The sequence below is a fragment of the Apteryx mantelli genome, chromosome 8 (genome assembly GCF_036417845.1).
Source record: "Apteryx mantelli isolate bAptMan1 chromosome 8, bAptMan1.hap1, whole genome shotgun sequence".
Classification (NCBI taxonomy): Eukaryota; Metazoa; Chordata; class Aves; order Apterygiformes; family Apterygidae; genus Apteryx; species Apteryx mantelli.
In genome coordinates, this window is record NC_089985.1 from 11622251 (window position 1) to 11636524 (window position 14274).

Consider the following 14274-nt stretch of genomic DNA (forward strand, 5'->3'; position numbering starts at 1 on the left):
GGGAGGGGGGGGGCGTGACGTGTGGCCCCGCCCCCTCCCTCCCCCCGCCATGGCGGCGGCGGCGGTTGGCTGGCGGCGCCTCGCTCTGCCCCTCTGCCGGTCCGGCCCGGCTGCCCTGCGGCGGCGGCGGCGAAGCCGGGGGGCGGCGGCGGTCTGGCCGCCGGCAGGGAGCCCGGCTGCGCTCTGCCGGGGGGGGGGGAGGAGGAGGCGGGGAGGGAGGCAGCGAGCGGGTTGTGCTGGCGCTGCCCCCGCTGCCTGCCGGGCGCCGCCGCCTTGCCCGTCGCTCCGGAGGGGAGAGGCCGAGCCTGCCGCTCTCGGCTGCTTTCCCTCCCCGGCCCCCGCGTGGGGCAGCTCCTGCCCCCCCCCCCCCAGTGTCCCCGGTAGCCTCCCACCCCCTCGGCAGGGCTGAGGGAAGGACAGTCCCCGTCTGCGGGAACGGGGAGCCCCCGGCTCCCGAGTGCTGCCGGAGGGGACGGGCCCCGGCAGCCCTGGGCCGCGTCCCCGCGTCCCTCCGGGGCAGCGCCCCGCCTGCGCTGGCCCCGCGCGTCCGCGGGTGCGGTGTGTCCGGGGACGGGCGCACGGCTGGATTCGGAGGAGGCCTGGCCGGGAGTAATCCCCCCGTCTCTGCCGTGTTAGCCAGCGTGTGCCCCTGCCTCTGCTCTCCTCCGGGGATTGCAGTCCAGCACCGACAGCAAAGACGGTGCCTGTCAGCTGAGGGAATAGGTACCAAACCTATCTGTGGATAGGTGCCTTCTCAGCATGGGAACAGGGTGAGACGCTTTTGCAATCGCGGCAGATTTGCTCATGAGTGTGGGGTGGGAAGGCTGCAACACGTGTAAAACTGGTTTCTGTAGTTTGCAGAGTGAGAAAGCCACCTGCTACTTTGGCCAGCCCCACGCTTGGAAAACCACCGCTTGTCAGGTGTGGTGCAACCCGCAGGAGCATTAGGGCTGTGTTTGCTGGCCATCCCTTGCTTCACCTGGAAGGCTTGTTTCCCACGCGGGCAGGTTTCAGGGGGTTCCCACGAAGTGTGCTGAGCTGAGCGTGGGCCCTGTGCAGAGCTGGAGTTGCCTTGGGACACAGAGGACTAACAGAAGGGAGCAGAAAGCAGAGTGCCAAGGAGACACTGCCTCGGTTACACCTGCCCTCCCCAAGACCTTCTCCTCTGAGCCCCACAGTCCTGCTGTGATTCCTACCTGCGCTTCACACTTCGGGGCTCCCACCTCTCCTCTCCACCTTCCCCAGGCCCAGCTGCCACAGCTCCTCTTTTGCAGTACTTGTTTATATCCCCTCCTTCACTGGAGCCTTCATGTTACCTGCAAAATAACCCCCATTGCCGCTATCCCTCACGCTGCACCGCAGCCCTCGCTGCCTGCTCTAGTAGCTTTGGACTTCTTGTCTTTCTCTGGAAATGCCAGAAGGCTTGAGCTGACCATAACTTTTGGATGGAGGAGGAAAATCAGCACTTTTCCAAGCAGGGAAAGAAGAGCTTGGACTGGCCCGGAGCTGCTGAGCCATTCTGGATTCTGTTCTGGAGCCGTTCGTGGCAGAGACGCGGCTCCCGTGTGTGAATACGCACCCTCCGCGCTGAGACCTTCCTGAAGCAGCCAGTCGGCGGCTCGAAGCGTGTCGTAGCCTTGTTGCTGCGTTCTCAGCGTCTCCCAGGGAGTCGCTCTTCGTGCTTGGACCTGGTTGTGTTAATTACTTGGTTGCCTGCTCGTGTGCTCATCGAGGTGGTGTGTTCTGAGCATCACACCAAAGGTTGTCTTGGTCAGATTTGCTCCAGCGCTTGTAGAAGTCTAGCAGGGGCACTTTGCAGCGCTTTGCTTTCAGTGCGCTGCGGCCGTGCGGTTCAGCTCGCTCACCTTGCAAGTAACCCATCGAATCTTCGCCGCGCTCTGGATGAAAGAGCTAAGCTCAGATAGCCTCCGAGAGCTGCTGGCTGGGAGTTTCAGAAGTCCTTTAATAAATCATAGGAACCTTTTATTCACGTCACTTTAGGGAGAGAAAATGGCTCTTACACCTCTGTGAAAAAGTGTAAAGCTTCATGGTGCTGTTGAGGGCTGAAAATAAGGAGGCACTTTTGAAATGTAGGGAAGTTGCAAACTTCACAGAAATTAAAAAAGGCAGCCTTTTTTTGATGCTGGGAATTGAGTCAATTTACATGATGGCATAAATTCACACAAAAGAAAGTCAGAATGCTGCTGTATTTTTTTAGGATGGAAGCATTTTTGCTCTATTTGTGGGAAGTTCTGATTCTTTGCTTCGAAGCATTAGGGAGCGTTTTGGAAGGTTTCACTGTGCTCAGCTAACCTCTTTCTCCACGGGCGAGGAGCGCTCTGTGACTGGCACACAGCACAGCTGCAGAACGGGTCAGGAAAGATCTGATTAAACACTTCTGGGCTGAAAAGTGCCAACTCGTCAGAATCGAGACCGTCTGCAGAAATGAGCTGGGTTCACTGAAACTTTCATCAGGAAAATATTTGTGGCAAGTGTGTACATGCACAGGGGTGTGTGTGTGTCTGATCCCATATTAGCTAGTAGTTTGGTGTTAAGGATATGCATTTGACATGGAAGAGATGTCTTTTCCTCTCGGGAAAAGCTGGCTTTGTTTGGATTTGGATTTGCAAAAGTATAGGGGATTTTTTTCCCCATAGACAAGGCTTTAAAATGAAAGGAAGAAGCAATAAAGGAAATATGGTAAATGAGGTTCAGATGCTTCTGCGTGCCTTTCCTCCTTGTTTGCATTTTTAGTCAAAGTTGTTGAAGATTTTTAATGGTGGTTGTAACAGGACGATTAGGCCAGTGATAACTTGACACGAAACACTAGTCTGTGGTTAAATATTCAGTGCTGTGGTAGGCTGCAAGAGTCTGCACCAAATCCTATCCAGTCGTGGCCCCTCTGCGTTCATAACTAGCTTTTCTCTTTTAGACATCTCAGTGTGAGGTTTTATGGTGACTTGCCTCCGAAACGCAAAGGGGGCAGACGGCACGAGGCCTCTACTGTGCAGTCGTGTTACATGTTGATATCAGTGGCTCTGAGGTATTGAAACAAAAAGGTCTCAAGGGGTGACTGTTCCTTGCCAAGAGGAAGGCTTAAATGCTGGATGCTTCCAGTTCCCACACGCTTGGCCAGCTAGAGACGAAACCTGGAAGGTACCGAGCTGTGCACAAGTTAACGAGGCAGCTCAGAAATGTCAGTAATTCAAGCCTCTGCCTTCTTAGGGCACAAAATATAGCCAAAGTGGAGCAGGTGAAGGCCACGGAGGCAAAGGCTACCACGTCAGCAAGGTGTGCGAGGAAGCAGCTAAGTTACAACTAGCTCGGTGTGTGGCAGAGCTGATGGAGCGGATTTCCTTGGGCTTGCGGCCTGCAGCTGGATGTTCTGGTATCTGGGAAGGAGTGAACCCCGACTGAAGCTTTTCCCATGGTTGTGGCTTTCCTCATGTTGCTCTTCCTTGTGGGTTCTCTGTTGTCTAATGAAAGCTGATTTCATGCTGTAGCCTTACGCTCAGTTGGGGTAGCCATAGTGAAAGGCCTGCCTGTATAGACGCTGCAATCCCTAAGAGGCAGCCAGACAAAAAATGTTCCAAATGCAAATAAGAATGGAATAAATGAGCAAATGCAAGGTGATAATACATTGAGGATGCAGGATGACTGTTCAGAATACAGGTTGTTTTGGAGAAAATTAATTTTCCTCTTCATAGTGCATGAACAATTGGTCATTTAATTAAGATGAAAATGGGAAATGAAATTGAGCAAAGAAGGTGTTACCTTCTGCGCAGCGAACCCTGGAACTCACTGCCACGAGATGCCAATGATGCTGAGAGCTTACTCGGATTCACAAAGAAAATAATTACATAAGTAGTGAGGTGCCAGATTGCCATGGTTATCGTTATTTTTTTAAATCAATGATAGGAAGGGAGGTCGGGCTAATTCCAGCTGCGATTTAGATAGTGGAAGCTGTGGCACTGCAGTGGATCATATTAAGCAGGACGTCCGTGGCACCCATGTGAACGCCCAGTGAATCTGTCCCTGGGTGGAAATTAGAAGGGCCTTTTCCCAGGCAACCTTACTCCATAGCCATTCCTTGCTCATCATCCCGCTGTCCGAGGAAGACTGTCCGGAGGCGTCTCACCAGGGCTCTAGGCTCTGTCCGAGGGCACGCAGTCATTTAGTCGGCCTCGCAAACCAGGTCAGCTGGGCAGAGGGAAGGGACAAAGTGGCCAAAGGCAGGTGCCTGCAGTGGGAAAGGGCCGCGGATCAAAAGGAGCAGGGGGATCAAACCCTGCTAGCAGGCACAGGCGTTTGATTTTGCAGTCTCCCTTTAGTGTGGGAAGAGAGGTTTGGCGCAGGCATGATCTGCTCTGCCCTAGCTGCTCTTCCCAGGTGGCTGCGCAGGAGGCGAAAGGCTCCCTTCTGGCCGTCTTTGGGCTTTGAATAAGCACTGTGCTGGCAAGTCCCAAGCACCTCGGTCCCCCCTTTTGTTAGCAGACAGCTGGCGCAGGCAGTCTCTTCCGGGGATAACACGTCCGTGACTTGAGAGTGTCGTTATACAGCCTTCCTATCACGCTGAAGTAGGAAGCAGTGGAACAGAGGGCACATCTACGCGCTGGGACGTACACAGGGCTACAGCAGTCGTTTGCCTGCCAGCTAAAAGGAAGGTGACATTGAGATACGGGGAGAGAAAAAAATAATTAGACTGTGACTCCTCTGGGCACACGGTCTACCCCACAGTTCCCTGAATTGTGACTTCAGCTGACTCTGCGTGGAGTTCAGGCAATTAACGGGTGATTTTTAACCCTGCTGTGGGCCGTGGGTGATTGCCGCTGAGGCTGCCTCCTGTTCAGTAAAGGGTAAGCGCATCTCTCAAGGCCGCAGCTGCGGAGCAAAGTGCTCCAGCAAAAAGCACGTTGTTGCATGGCTTTCAGTGAGCTGGAAGCAAACGCTGCGCAGGGCAGCTGAGGGCCCGTCCGCCAGGCTGTAACCAGCGTCCCAGTGCTGGCGTGATTTTTGTTACTGGACACGAGGCAACCTCCGTCTGCATAACTGGGGTAGAGAGAGCGCACAGACCACGGTCCTCTGGGCTTCTCTGGACATGGCACAGAAGCCACTGCAAGCATATCAGAGAGGAAAAAAAAATACAGGAAGGTGGACTACAATAGAAGGGTTGCCTGATAGGAAACCCCGGACAAATAAATGCATTTTTTCCCCAGGAAACCAAAGCAAATTCCATAAAACATTGAAAGACGTGGGGCCAGATTTTTCCAAGGGAAACTGCTGCCTGAAGAAGCTGATAGCTGGGAGAGGGATTTTTTTCCCCTTTGTGTTTGGAGAGGTTGCCGGAGGAGCAGCAGGATTTTGTGAAGGGCAGGGGGTCTGGGTCACGGGTCGCCAGAGGAGGGGCGGGAAGTCCCAAGCCACCGGCTCAGGGCGAGGGAGGCCACATCTGAAATCATTGGTGCAGAGACGAAAGGGGGAATCCCAGGTCACTGATGAAGAAAGGTGCCTGGGAGGGAGGAGACAGTAGTCTGGAGCATCTACACTATTTTTTCAGTAGACTGGAAGGGGGTCTTTAACTCTTAAAAAAGCCCTTTGCTTTCTAGTATGCTACTGTGCTGTAATATCACACTCTGCTGTGGTTTCACGGGCAGGTATATTAGCACGCCGAAAAGCTGAGGGAGCTACTTCCTCCCTTCGGGTTTAGGTTTGTATCGATTTGTTTGTATTTCGCTTGTGTGTTGTGTTTTGTTATCATTCAGCACTATTTAGTGGTTAGTGCTCTTTGCTGTGTTTTGGGATGATTCTGAGCTCTTCTGACCTTATCTGCAAATACAGAGAAACCGGAACAGCTGGGAATCCTGAGAGATTGGTTATCGACATCTGACTGCAGCAGGTTGAGACTGCGTCAATGGGAATCATTGATTTTTCTGAAGAAAAAAAAGAAAAGAAAAATCGACCCCAAACAGACCTCCTCCTCCAGCCCTTGTGGCTCTGTCATCAGTGGCTCATTTCCAGATGTCTGTTGTTCTCGTCTAGAAACGAACCCGGAGCCCAGGCTGTGGCTACGCAGGAATCTGCGTTTTGAAATGTTACTCTCGGGCCTTGTAAACTTTTGTCATCAGTCCGTGGGGGATGCAGCCTGGATCTGCTCAGAGGTTCAGTTGTCCTGAAACTACATTTTTACTTGAACAAGCTATCCACGGGAAGGATTTTGCCCCAGCCCAACTTCTGGTGAGGGAGGTGTGTATCTTCCCCACCTTCTTCCTGGGAAGAGTCTAGCTCACGAATCCTGGTCTGTATCAAATCGAAAGGCGAGGATGCACCGAAACGGAGCTGGGACAGACAGAAGAAGTGATGAACAGCTCTGGCTTGAGCCTGCGCCGTGAAGACACCCAAATTTCACTGGCAATCCTGGCTGAAGGATTTTCCATCTCTGCTGCAGCTCGCTTCCCCCTCGGGCCTGGGCTGCACATTTGGTGGCAAGCAGTGGGGCAGGAGATGGGAACGACCGGCTGGTGGGAGGGAGCTATTCACCCCGGCGCTGCTGTCAAAACAGGATCTGGGTAACCACATCCTCAGCTCCGCCGCTGCGGCGGGTTGGGGAGGCCACGCTGCGCGCCGGCTGGCGGAGACGATTCGCTCCGGAGCCGCGTTTCCGCATTTCCACGGCGTGGCTGCGCGACGCCTCGCGGCGGTGCGAGCCGGGGGACGTAGGGAACGGGAGCGGGATGCTCCGGCCAAGGGCCCCGAGGCTCTGTCGTAACGCAGACGTTGGCTCTCGTGTTTCTGCCGGCTCAGTTACCTCTCCGCCTGCTTCCCCAGCGACTTCTTAAAGTGCAGTAGCCAACGCAGGCGGAGCGGCCGTCGGGCAGCCTGCGTGCTGGCGCCCAGCGGCAGCAACCCGCGCCACGCTCGGCCCGTGCTTCCCGGGGCCTCCCCGCCGAGCTTCCCGGCTCCGGCCTCCTTCGCTGGGCGCCGGAGGCACGTTTCAATGACTATAAAAGAGCGGTGGTGTGCGCAGCCCTCTGCGATCCTTATTTGCGCGACAAGCTGTTTCCTGCCCCGAGCCGCTTTCATCTCGCGTTGTTTTTCTTTCCAGGTGGGGCCGAGGGCTCCCCGCTGCTCAGCGCCCCGGGCTGCCGCGGCCGCGCTCCCCGCTGCAGCGGGCGCGCAGAGAGGCCGCTTTGTGCGCGCCCGCTCTCCCTCCCCTGCCGGAGAGCTATTTCGGGAAGCGGCAGCCGAGCCGGAGGATTGTTAATTGTTTGCGGAGCCCCTTCCAGCCTCCTTAGATCACAGGCAGAGATTAGAGCGCCTCGTCACACCCTTTCCTCCGCCTCCTTTTCCTATCCCCCGGTGACCTGGCTCCCGAGGGGCCGATGCCCCTTCCGCAGGCAGGCGCGAGGAACCGACCGGCGCGTCGGAGCCCGGGCGGGCCCGCCGACGCGACGCCTCCGCGGCGCGGGAACGCACCGGCGCCCCGGCAGCCGGGGCGGCTCGGCGAGGCACCCCGCGGCGGCGGCCAAAGCCGCCAGCGTCCCGGAGCGCCGGGGCGCGAGCGCGGAGGCAGGCGAGCAGCCAGACAACAAAGCCGCCCGGGCCTCTGACCTCAGCGGCTGCCATGTGACTCTGCCTCGAACTTGCTCGCGCATTACATCAGCCCGGGAAAGAAAGGAGCGAGCTGCCACCAAAATATTGCCCGTCTTAAAAGGGCTCGCTGCGCGCGCTCGCCTCCCCCGCGCCTCCCTCGCGCCGCCCCCCGGCAGAGCAACCCCCCCCCCCCCCCATTTCTCCCCGCGAAGAGCGCGAGGCGCTCGGGGCGGGGGTCGGGGCGGCGCCTCTTGCGCCCTTCCAGTCCCGTAGATCACGCGTGCCGTGGGTCCTGCCCGAAACTGGGCGAGCTCAGAGCTTGCGGGGGGAAGCGGTGCTACGGGGTACGGGTTACCTGCTCCTCCCGCTCAGGGGGCGCGTGCCCTTGCGCTTTCCCCGCGCGGCTCTCAGAGCCCCCTTTCTGAGCGCTGGGGGCACCTAGGAAGCACTTTGTACATAAAGAGCATCGCATTTATTGCTGACCAGGGCAGAAAAGATGCGCAGGAGCCCTCCCTTGGCTGCCAGCCCACGGTTTGAAGCAGACTAGGTGGCCGAGATGTAGGCTGTGGCCACCAGAGAGAAATGTTGGCTCATATCATTCTGATGAGGGGGTGGGTGGCAGAACAAGTCAGTCAGCTCTGGATGCAGTCACCTTGACTCAGCGAAGATCCTGGGCAGTGCCTTGTCCACCCGGGTTTAGCTTTTTCGGCTCACAGAGCTGCTTTGCACCACTGCTCCACATCAGCTTTTGAGCTGCGCACGTGGCATCAGGAAATCGGCAGGAAGATACTCAAATGAGAAATAGGAAGTCTGACCTTATTCTTCTAACTGGAGTCATCTCTGCTGATGACACCAGAGGCCCAGGTCCTGCAAGCAAGCTCCAGGGCCCCAAAGTGACTCATCTGCTGTCACAGAGAGGGGAGATATCATCTCCTAAGAGCATAACCTAGCATCACATCATGGACGGAGCAGCTGGCGGCAGACAGACATGACGGCTGGCGGTGAAGAGGAGTGGCTGAAGTCCCAAACATCTGAACCCAGACCTAACTGAGCTGGTTAGACTGACCCGAGGGCTTAGGCCAGGGAGTTGCTGGCCCTCCGAGGCGTAGGATCAGGTTCTGCCGGTCTGGAAACTCGAGGACGGCAGTGCGGTCGGTCGGTCGGTCCCCACCGCTGTCGCTCGCATTCCTCCTGCCTCCCACGGCGCTGTGTGGGCGGCAGAGCCCCGGCTCGCGGCTCTGCAGCCGTGGTTTCCTCTGCAACCCGGGAAAGGCTGGGCGCTGTCACAGAGAGGGGGAAAGTCGGGCATGGCTTTTTAGGCCGTTGCCAGTTGTGCAGTTCAGCACGCTCCGAGTGCTCCGGTCTAGTAATCTGAGAAGAGGGATCCTGGCAGGTTGGTGCGAGAGGAGGTGGAATTTTTTAGGTGTCAAACCACAGGCTGCTTTGTTTTGGGAGACCACGCCGTTGGGTTCAAAAGGAAATGTCCAGAGTGTGGCATTTGGGGTTTTTCAGCTACATTTGAGCTAGAGAAAAACATGCATTTGCTCTGAGTTTGGGGTTTTTCTGGGGAAGGCTCCTGCCGCGTCAACTATGTCTGAATGTATTTGCGGTTGAATCTTCACCTGGTTTTTGCTACTGCTGTTACCAGCCGCGCCGTTGTCCTTCCAGGAAGCCAGAGCACGGTGGCGGCTCTTGCCAGGAAGGCATCAGCTCAGGAAAGGCCATCTGAGAGTCACTGGCACAGCGAGGCTAAAACCCTGTGTGCTGAGGAGGCCGGGGCACAGTTAGGAGAAAGGGGGAGGCGAGATGCATTCGCTGAGGAGCAGTGGGGAGCTGGCATGGGCGATGCCGGGGTGGTGAAGAAATTCCTGGGTCTGCCTAAATAGGAGAATCCCTCTCTCTTTTGGCAAAACGATAACATCCATTTTCTGTTCTAGTCCTCTGTAAAAGCTCTCCTTGTCCTCTGCATTTCAGCTCACAGATGTTCCTGTTTCCACCCCCAGATGACTGCATTTATAGCCTTCATGTGCCGGATAGGGTGCCAGGGGAGGGTGGGGAAAAGTGCCGAGGGATTCGGGGACAAGTTCGAAGTGTTTCAGAAAGAAAAGAGCTGATTCCTTTCTGTCTCCCCTTGACTGCACGAAACAAAGGCTCGTTTCGGAAACCCCAGGAGCGTGGCAGGTAGCGCTGAGAAAGCAGGATTTCTAACAGCCAGCAGGTGCGAGCTGGGCCAGACGGAGAGAAGAGCAGAGCGTCTGGTGAGACAAAGGAGACGGTGTATCTCTAAAAAACACCTTCGAGAGGAACGCGCAGCACGCCGTGCTCGCAGCCTGTCGTCTCCAGCCGGCGATAAGGGGCCAGCGAGTTACGCGCCGCGTTGCATTAAAAACCCAACCAGGCGATCCTCGCCGAGCGGCGCGCAGACGCTTGCGATGTGAAACGCTCAAACGCTGGGACATGCCAACGTAAAGGTTGCTCAAGAAATCTGCAGCCCGCCCCTCTTGTGCTTGTTCCTCCCGAGATACAGCTTTAACGACACGATCACATGACATTTGGGCATTGCTTCTTATTCCTGTCTTAGGCGGCATGTTCCCAAGCCAGTCTGCCGCACCTTGTTGTACCGGGCTGGGAACAGCCTGGGCCCCGCTTCCACGCCTGCCTCGTCCCTTGCCAACGCCAGTGCAGCTGCGCAGCTAGTTGAGGAAGCCGAGCCGGCTGCAAGCGATCGCTTCGGTACCAAATTCAGCCCCCCAAACAAGCCGCCCTGGTAGGGCAGTGGCAGGAGGGGCAGGCTGCTCCAGCAGGAGAGGAGCGGAGCGGAGCGGGGACGGCAGGGCTGCAGCAGCCTCCCGCGATAAGGTCGCTTTGCAGACGTGTGTGATTTGGCTTTCACCCCAGCCTGGGGGTGTTCGGTGACAGCACTGTCCCTGTTTTACAACAGTGCAGCCCCCGGGGTTATCAGCTGGCTGCTAATTTGGGGGATTTGGGACCTGATGGAAATACATAGCAGGGCCTCGCTATTAAATAGCGCTTTACTCCTTCAGAGCCCCCCTACGCTAACCTTTGCCTTGATGGCAAAAGCCGGCGCTTCCGCAGCTCCCGTCTTGCTTCTCACTGCTAACTGTGATTCTCATTTTGGGGGGTCTACGAGTGAATCCCTATGAAAAAAAGAGACTGAGGCAACTCATCGAGCGTCAGGCAGGAACTCTGCCGAAGAAGCAGAGAGAGAAACCGATACTCCAGGGCAGGGCATTAACTTCCTCAATTTTGTCCCCCCCATGTTTCTGCCACCTTCATTGAAGGCGGTGATTGCTTCTCAGTAAAAAAGGGAGGACCCCCGCTCCGAGCCCTGAAACACCCCTCCGAGCTCGTCCGCCCTGGTCCCTGCGCAAGGCCGTGGTTCTGTGGAGAAAAGGGGCACGCGGTGGCGAGAGAGGGGGAGCTGCATGAAGCTTTGAACCCCTGGGGTGGTGGCTGGTCTCTGCGGCCCCCGGGGCTTTCGTGGCCCACTGCTACGGCAGAGCAGCCAGAAGGCTTTGGTTCCCCAGGGAAGCGCACCAGGCTGCCACGGTCCCCGCGTCTCCGCTGGAGATGCCGGCGTCCTGCCGTGCTCCCCCAGCCTCCCTTTCTATACCTTCCTGCCCCCAGTTTTTGATCTTCCTCTTTTATCCTCAGCTTTCTGAGAGCTTCACCACCAAACCTCAGAAATCTCCACCAAGGAGCTGGAAATGATGTGTTTCTGGTCAAAGCTGGGGCATGTTTCCCTTGAAATACCGGAAGGTGCAGTTCCTCCCTCCATCCAACCTAAGTCCTTCTCTAAAACTACAAGATGTTAGAGACCGGTGGTGAAACTGTAGTAATCATTTGTAACCTGCACAAAACCATGGGTGGTTCTTGCTCTTTTTAGAAATGCTTCAATTGTTCTGGCCAAAATTCCCACTGCTGCCTCCCAATCCAATCAAACCAAAATAAATGTCCATCCCAAATAAAAATAGGACAAACTCAGCCATGGAACCTGTGATGGCCATGGAAGCGTTTAGCCCCAATTGACTAAAGCTGGGCAAAGTTGCAGTCAGCTGACACCGGGGTCTCGCAGTAGCAAGCGTCAGCCTGTGCAGCGGTGGGGCTGGAGCAGCTCGGGGTGCAGCCGCACGGACGGGCATCGCCGCCTGCGCTCGGACAGCGCCCGCACAGCTGGGCTTGTGGCTACGGATCGGGCAAGGCATCAAAAGACTTTCAGATTTTCCTCGTGCTTCCTGATGAAATTTGGTCCTATGAGATCCAAACTTGGCCCCAAGCTAGGGGTCTGTCACTTGGCTGCCCGCTGGCCGCTGCCGGCGCGGGGGGCCCCACCGCCGCCGTGTCGTGGCGTTGCCGCTTTAAGGGCCCTCTCCGCGGGGCGAGCGTTCGAACCCGCTCCCCTGCCTCGCCATTGGCTCGCGCGGGCGCGCGGGGGCCCGCCGGCGGTTGGAGCGGCCAGCGGGGCGCCCTGATTGGCCGGGGCGGGGGCGGTATATAAGGCGGCCGGGTGCGTGGGCTCGCCTCAGTCGGCGGCGCGAGGGAGCGGCGAGCGGAGCCAGAACGTGGGCAGCGGCGCGACACGACACGTTCCGGCCCGGCAGAAGCGGCAGCGGCGCAGCTCGGCTCTCCCCGGTCCGTCCGCCCGCCCGCGCGTCCCTATGGAGTTCAAGCTGGAGGCGCACCGCATCGTCAGCATCTCGCTGGGCAAGATCTACAGCGCGCGGGGCCAGCGCGGCGGCCTCAAGCTGCACAAGAACCTCCTGGTGTCGCTGGTGCTGCGCAGCGCCCGGCAGGTCTACCTGAGCGAGCCCTGCTGCCCGCCCGAGCCGCCCGCCGCCCCCCGCGCGCCGCCGGAGGAGCCGCCGCCGCCGCCCTGCGCTGCCGCCGCCGCGTGGGCGCCCGGCGAGCCGCCGCCGCCGCTGCCGCGGGACGAGGCGCCTAGGGGCGGCCCGCGGCGGCCCGGCGCGGACTGCGAGAGCCCCCGGGCGCGGCGCTGCTGCTGCGGCGGCTGCTGCTGCGAGGCGGGCGGCGGGGGCGCGGCGCCGCCGCTGCCCTGCTGCTCCCGGAAGCGCGGCGCCGGCGAGCGGGGCCAGGCGGGCTCCCCGGTGAAGAAGCCCCGCCGCGAGGCGGAGGCGCCGCCGCCCCCGCCGCCGGGCGAGCAGGAGGACATGGAGACGGGCAACGTGGCCAGCCTCATCAGCATCTTCGGCTCCAGCTTCTCGGGACTGCTCGGCAAGGAGCCCCCGCGGCGGCGGCGGGCGCCCCGCGACGGCGGGGAGGCGGCGGCGCCCGCCGAGGCGGCGGCGGCCGAGCCGGGGCAGATCTGCTGCGACGAGCCGGTGCTGCGGACCCTCAACCCCTGGAGCACGGCCATCGTGGCCTTCTGACGCGCCGGCCGCGGCTGGCAGAGACTCGCCCCGCCGCGGGCAGCGGGCCCGGCGGACAGACGGACGCAGAGGTGACACCCGGCCGCGGCGGCGCGGCGCGGAGCGGCGCCGCACGGGAAGGGCCGCGGGGCAGCAGCACTTCCCCCGGGGCGCCCGGCCCTTCCCTGCCCTCCCCTTCCCTCCCGGAATTCCCCTTCCAGGCCGGGCCTCCGCCCTGCCCTGCCGGCGGCGCCGGGAGCGCTCCCGCCGGCTCGTGTTTTAAGCCTGGGAAGTATTAAGTTTATTAAATAAAGTCTCTATTTTGGAAAGGTTTAGGTCAGGACTCTTACATGGTGCTTTTTAAAAGTGTTCATTGAGAGGAACGAAGTTTACAGACGCTCCGATGGAAAGTCCTTGAGCCTGTTTGTTAGGCTTGGTGACCCCCGGCCTTTGTTGTATAAAGGCTTGGGGCTCTCGCGGGGATTTTGTACAGTATTCTCCCGCAGTGATGTATCTTGTTTTGTATAAAGTGTAACTCTACGTGTACAACACGTATTAAATATTTTCACCTGTATAAGCGTAGTCCGTGTTTGCGCACCCGCTTGGCCGGGGGGGGGGGGGGAGCCGCGAGCTGGGCAGGCCGCGGCGAGGGTGTGGTTGCTGCGTGTCTGTGGCTGGATCCACCCTGCGTAGCCAGAGGCTTGGGGCGGGTTGGAGCCCGGCTCTTGTGGGAGCTGGGAAGAAAGGAAGCTTCTGTGAGGGCAGCTGGAGGCCCTCCCAGGATCTTCCAGGTGACCTGGTGGCTCCCCTGGCTGCAGCCTCTTCCCTGTGCGCCGCTGCTCTGGGTCGCTGACTTCGGAGACGTGGGACTCGGTGGGAAGTGCTGAGCAGTCCTGCTGGCTCCGTAACACATGCTCACGGATCCAGGCTGCGACTAGGGCTCTGGGGTGGGGGATGCGGCTGTGGTAGCATTTGAAGTCTTGCTCAGAAAGTACCTAATGTGCAAAATCGCTCTGTTTGGGTTGAAAGCGGTTGCTAAATACCAAAAGAGCAGCTGCACTGCCGTCGCAGCTCGGGTCTGCGTAGCTGCCTCTCGTGCACTGCCAGGTCAAGGGCCAGCCGTCTGACTTCACTTGCTCAAAGGTCCTGGGGGGGGGGGCGTGTGAGCTGATACTTCCTGGACATAGGCTGTGCGGAGTGGCCAAATACTGCTCTGCCAAAAATATTTTTCAGTACCTCCTGTTTGCTTTTACTGACTTGTGGAATACCTAAAATGGTGAATATCTAGGCTTTTTTT

The 14274-nt window shown here is 58.4% G+C and overlaps 1 protein-coding gene across 2 annotated transcripts; it reads left to right on the forward strand.

The window, feature by feature from the left end:
* The first annotated feature begins 641 nt into the window (after positions 1–641).
* On the forward strand, positions 642–13554 carry IER5 (immediate early response 5). Of its 2 annotated transcripts, none has more exons than XR_010884782.1 (2): positions 642–770; positions 9741–10495. XR_010884782.1 is itself a non-coding variant. In XM_067300426.1 (2 exons), exon 2 carries the CDS (start codon positions 12270–12272, stop codon positions 12996–12998), a length of 729 nt encoding a protein of 242 aa, XP_067156527.1. In that variant the 5' UTR covers positions 692–770; positions 11266–12269; the 3' UTR covers positions 12999–13554. The 2 variants fall into 2 exon arrangements, 1 of the variants encoding a protein (XP_067156527.1); XM_067300426.1 differs by lacking the exon at positions 9741–10495 and adding an exon at positions 11266–13554 and having other exon boundaries at positions 692–770.
* Positions 13555–14274: the final 720 nt, after the last annotated feature.

Excerpts from the sequence above, each read along its gene's own strand:
- IER5 (XM_067300426.1), top strand. The coding sequence starts at position 12,270 with ATGGAGTTCAAGCTGGAGGCGCACCGCATCGTCAGCATCTCGCTGGGC.